The sequence below is a fragment of the Penaeus japonicus genome, unplaced genomic scaffold (genome assembly GCF_977035675.1).
Source record: "Penaeus japonicus unplaced genomic scaffold, GWHDUDI00000001_assembly GWHDUDI00000026, whole genome shotgun sequence".
In the NCBI taxonomy this organism is placed as follows: Eukaryota; Metazoa; Arthropoda; class Malacostraca; order Decapoda; family Penaeidae; genus Penaeus; species Penaeus japonicus.
In genome coordinates this window covers 3,288,090-3,294,024 of record NW_028234428.1, presented here as the reverse complement: position 1 = coordinate 3,294,024, position 5,935 = coordinate 3,288,090, and the positions used below count along the sequence as shown (strand labels likewise).

The window sequence follows — 5,935 nt, the reverse complement described above, 5'->3', positions numbered from 1 at the left end:
ATTTCTTGATTCATTTATCAGACAGAATTAACTAAATCTCAAAGAAACTACATCGGAGGATACTACACAAAACTACGTGTTACCAATGCATATCACAAAAGAAATGACAAAAACTACTGATTCTGGTGCAGACAGTAGAAGAGGACATTGTAAAGAAATACCACAGGAGCTAAAACTAAAATGAAGTACATGCCACATGTATCTCCATTCTTTTTTTACATTTTCCCTTTCTTTTCTAAGGGGAGAAAGAACAGACCAGTTTGAACATTCTCATTAACTCCAAAAGGAAAAGTGAAGAGAAGATGGATGGAGAAGAGGAGGAAATGAAGGAGGAGGAGGAGGAGGAGGAGGAGGAGGAGGAGGAGGAAGAGGGAGGGTTAGAGATTAGAGGGAGGAGGAGGAGGAGAATGTGGAAGACGAGAGAGAGGATTAGAGGGAGGAGGAGAAAGAGGAGGAGGAGGAGGATTAGAGTAAGTAGGAGGAAGAGGAGGAGGAAGAGGAAAAGAAAGTGGAAGGGGAAGTGGAGGAAAAATAGCAAGAAGGATAAGAAAGAGGGGGAGGAGCAGGAGCAGATGGTGGAAGAGGAAGAGGAGGGAGGTGGGAGAAAGGAGGAGAATAAATGAGAGGGATGAGACATGGTGAGAAATACGAATGAAGACTGAAGTAATGAAAGGGTTAAAACTGCTTACATAGCCACTACTGTTCCGTATTTACAGAGGTTTCTTTAACGTTAATAATCATAGGTTTTTAATCATACACACAGCCTATGATTAATTATCAACCATATCAGCATTATCAGCATGATTATTTTTACAAATGTCCTAATATCATTTTCTTTCATAAAACCTTAAATATACTAGACATTTATGGTAACATTACAAAACACATGAAATGAACAGTACACAAAATGCAACAGAAACAGAATCAATAACATACAAATAAAATCCAAAGCAAATAATTTTTTTTATTTTTGTACTTAATCTCCTACTAGGTTTTCCTTCCTTTTAGTCTTTACTTCAAAAAACTTATGTCATAAATGGCATGTATCAATGTGATTTAATTGCTACTTATAATAAGTGTTTTTAAATATAAATCCAATCTTATATACATATAATTTTCAAATTAATTGATAACATGTTTCATCTACTAATATGCAACTTGAAAAATACAATACAATAGGTACAACACAAAATGGTAATACATAGCAGCTATCAACCATTGATCAATGCCAACATGATTAGTTTTTCTTAAGTATCAATCAGAATCCAAAAGGAATTTCATGGCATGTCTATGAAATAAGAAACAAAAAAGGATTTTCACCCTAATCATAATGCAAATTCTTGGCTCACCTGTGGTATCTCTTTTTCTGCTGCATCCAATTCTTCCCGGATATCATTATCAACATCACTGGTTATGTCAGCCTTCTCATGTGGAGGTGTAGCCTCTTTCGCTTCCTGCTGCACTACTTCAGGCTCCTGGAGGGGTTCAATGTGAATGGGATCAGGGATTACTTCCTCTACAGGAACTGGGTCCTCCCCTTCTCCTCCAGAGGGAGGGGAGACACCAGCACCCTCTTCTTCCGAAGAGACTGCAGGAATGCCACTGTCTTCGCTCTTTTCTGTCAGGGGATCCTCACCCTCAGGAATGATCTGAGATTCAATATCAGCAAGAACTTCTTCAGACACACCCTGTGCTTCCTCTGCAGCGAATAAGGGCTCACGCTCCTTCACTACATAAGGTGCTGCTTGAGGCAATGCTTCCTCGGCCGGTACGTTTCCTTGAGGTTCAGATTCAGTAGGCACCTCTTCCTCTTCCACAACTGGCTCAGCTTCCTCTACAACATCATACTCTAAAGACTGACTAGCTTCTACTTCAACCTCACTACTAACTTCTACTGGACCAGACTCTGATTCTACAAGCTCAGGCTCTGGCTCATCCAATCCTTGTGGCTGAGTCTCAGGCTCTGCAACAGAGGGAGGCTGAGCCACAGGGTCATTGACAGCCAGAGGCTGTTCTGATTCAACAGCTACTGACTCAGTTAAGAGTGCATCAGGGGCAGAAACAGGCTCCCTATCAGTAACTACAAGCTCAGGCTCAGTCCCTAACACTGGTTCTGATGCCTCTTCTGGCTCGGGAGTCTGGGAGGACCTGACAGGCTGGGTAAGAAGAGGACATTCACTGTTAATACAAAGTCTCCTATAAATACAATCGGTATCTCTGCTTTTTGGAAAAGAAGAAAAAATACTTTATGCAAAAGATTAATAACTTTTAAGGAAAGTAATTCTTTAGAACACTCATGCAAATATTTGAATAAAGAAATGGTTTATCTTGTAATTATGCTACAAAAACTTCAGCACAAAATCTCGGTAAAAAGCAGACAATCTACTTCAAAAAGTAAAAAAATAAGCAAATTCTGAGAAGACAAAAAAATATACAAAGCTTCAATGATATCACATAAACACATACAAATCAAGTGCAAGAAAAATCATCATCCATTGTTACATCTATTCATGCACCGATACCAGTAAATATCCTTATATGACACTATATTATGCTAAAAGCTTGTTCATGCTTACCAGAATGAATGATAAAAGGTATCAGTTTATATGTATTTTCAAGTACATATTTATATATGTAAAGTTTATCAATACTGTACATGTGAAATAAATGATAACTCCCATGTAAATTTACTTTGTGACAATCATCATCTTTGTAAAATCCAAAGAAGATTCAATTCAATTATTTTTCCTTTTGAGTTGAAAAACACAAACAGTTCCATACTGTGCTTCTTGCAAAAGCTTTTTATGACTCCATCAAACATTTCCTATTTCATAGCAGAGGAGATGGAAGACAAGGGATGAAGACAAAAAAAAGAATAAAAGCCATGTGGGAAGAGTGAAGCTTCCAGTGTAAAATCTTTATAGCTGGAACGTCTCAGATTCAACCTAAAGTGTCACTTCTGAGAACTGTGAAAATGTGCTCCACAACGTCAGATTTGCTGTCACCTTCATGTGATAATCACAGTTACATGGGAAAGTAATCATGCTAAAAGATAAAGGCAGAATGTTAATATATTACAAAAACAAGCATTAAAAAATAGTCCTACAAAGGAAAGATAATAAAAATGTTAGTAAGCATGAACATCAAAAATCATCACATCAAATCAGCATGCATCAAATCATTAGTATACAATCAACTTGATTTAAAATTGCAAGCAATATATATGATATACACAAGCAAGCACACTTGAACTAATGTGCATATCATAATTCATTTCTAGATGTCAATCAAAAAGGAACAGCTAAAACTTATGGTTCTGCAAGTCTTTCTCATTTCTTAATTAAAAGATTAAAAAAAGAGCGAAGATAAAATATATCTAGAATTCATATTAAAAAATCATTAACAACGGGGCTATTTTGGCTCTAAATAGTCGTAGGGGAGAGTTGGATAAAGGAGTTTCATTGATAAAGGAATCTGAATCTTATTTCTGTTTTTAATATAAAAAAGAATGAATTGCTCCCTTATTTTTTCTAACCTAATTTTGACCTCACAGCAATTGCTTTATCTAAATTAAGCTATTATAGGCAGCCCTAATTAATGGATGCTTGCAGACACCATCTTTTGTTAATTTGCAAATAAAAAAAAAACAATAAATTAAGTCAAAATATGAAGGTTAGAAAAACAATAGTGAAAATGCACTAAACCTGATCCAGGCAGAGTACTTTTTTTATAACCATGTATTTTCTAAGTTGCTATCTATTTATTTTATCCATTATCTGATGCTTTGGTGTTGCTATCAGTGCTTTTCAACTATGTAAATAAAAAACATTTATCATCTTTGAAAAAGGAAATAAACCATTAAATCTAGGTTCACCTTATCAACAACAACTACAAAACATGAAATGTCAGATAACTTACAAATGTTTAAAAAAAAAAAAAAAAAATCAGTTTAGCATAATCTTAGAAAATACAATAATATCTAAATAAAGATATGCAAATAAATAGGTCAGTAAAATAAAATAAAATGATTAACTAGCATGCCTTATTGTTAGCACCAAAGAACCCAGCTCTAGATCCATTTCCCCCTTAAAATACTTAACAATGTGCTTCATTCTAATGTAATTCTTCCTTACTTATCTTCCCTTCTCTTGACTACATCTCCTAATACCAACTGCCCAAACTGTTCATGTTAAGCTTACCTCCTGTCCATCCTCTTCTATCCTTCTTTTGACATCTTCCAGAATGACTTGGATGTGGTCTAGAGTCTCAGAGAGTCCCTCGGTGTGTCCTGACTCCATGGCCCGCAGTACCCCTGCGATGTGAGGTGTCAACTGGTTTACCATTGCGTTCTCTGGGTCCAAGCTCATGATCTCCTCAGCCAGGGTTTCAACACGGATGTAAGCACTAGTCAGGGATTCCATACTGCCATCTTTTTCTTCTCCTTCCTCCACATCATCATCATCATCATCATCTTCGTCCTCCTCCTCATCATCATCATCAACTTTCCTTTCCACAGCTTCCTCTTCTTCCTCTTCATCATCATCATCATCATCATCATTATCATCTGCCTCCTCATCACCATCTTCTTCCTCTGCTTCATCATCATCTTCCTGAGCAGCAAGAGTTTCCTTTGCTTCCTCCACTTCTACAGGAGCATCCAATTCTTGCACTTCTTCTACAACAGCAGGTTCCTCAACAACTTCTTGGGGTTCTTCTTTGACTTCTTCTACTTCTTCTACAGGTACAGCTTCTTCCTGAACCTCTTCTTCAGGAGCAGCTTCTTCCTGAACTTCCTCTACAGGTGCAGCTTCCTCTTGAACTTCTTCTACAGGTGAAGCCTCTTCCTGTACTTCTTCCTCAGGAGCAGTTTCTTCTTCAGATTCTACTGGTGTAGCTTCTTCTACTTCTTCTGCAGGTGCAGGCTCTTCCTTAACTTCTTCTGCAAGTGCAGGCTCTTCCTGAACTTCTTCTGCAAGTGCAGGCTCTTCCTGAACTTCTTCTGCAAGTACAGGCTCTTCCTGAACCTCTTCAACTACTTCTTCAGCTTCCTCTTCAACAACAGCAGCCTCTTCATCAGCCTCCTCAACAGGCACAGCCTTTTCTTCAACCTCTACAGGTGTATCAGCTTCCACCACAGGTTCCTCCACTTCCTTTATGGGCACTTCTATTACCTCCTCAACAACTTCCACAACTTCAACAGGCTCTTCTACAACCTCTGCAGGCACATCATCTTCCACCACAGGTTCTTCCACTTCCTCTGCGGGCACTTCTATCACCTCCTCAATAATTTCAACAACTTCAACAGGTACTTCCTCTACAATCTCTACAACTTCAATATTCTCTGCTGGTACACTCTCTTGGGCCTCAAAGAAACTATCATCCTCTGCAGCAGGTTCTTCAGGGGCTGCTTCCTCTACAGGTGCAGGCTCCACTGGCTCCTCTTCTGCTTGCTCAACAACCTCTTCTACAACTTTTATGTATTCCTCAAGAGGTGGTGTTGCTTCTATAGGTTCATATTCTTCAGCTGGGTCATCCTGTAGGATAGGAGGTGGCACTTCTGGGACAGGAATCTCATCTATCTGCAATTTCAAGGTAATAATGATAATAATAATAATAAACATAATTAATACAAAGCATCAGATGTGTTTACCTTGCATTTGTAGGTACTTCCAACTAATGACTGAGCAGACTGGATTGGGCAAGAATTTCCATAATGTAAATGGGTAATGTCTACCTACAATCAGTGCTGCTACATTTTTTTCAGTTTCATTTATTTAAATGATCGTATCATTTTTCATGAAATGATTGGCATACTGGATAGTTTCATCTGACTGATTTATTCTAATGACATAAAGCATTATGATACACTTCCCTTTATTCATTGCTGTTGTGCCCCTTGACTCTCAAACATAAGTTTATACAGAATTCAAAACAA

General features: G+C 37.8%; 1 protein-coding gene across 1 annotated transcript in view; it reads right to left on the bottom strand.

Moving 5' to 3' along the window:
- The window catches only part of LOC122249785 (uncharacterized), a 36,544-nt gene that overhangs the window by 4,877 nt on the left and 25,732 nt on the right, over window positions 1-5,935 (bottom strand). The window contains exons 5-6 of the mRNA XM_086551852.1: window positions 4,200-5,579; window positions 1,335-2,156 (exon numbers count right to left, since the gene is read on the bottom strand). Coding sequence (XP_086407978.1) covers window positions 1,335-2,156; window positions 4,200-5,579 — 2,202 coding nt within the window. The remainder of the gene's footprint in view (window positions 1-1,334; window positions 2,157-4,199; window positions 5,580-5,935) is intronic.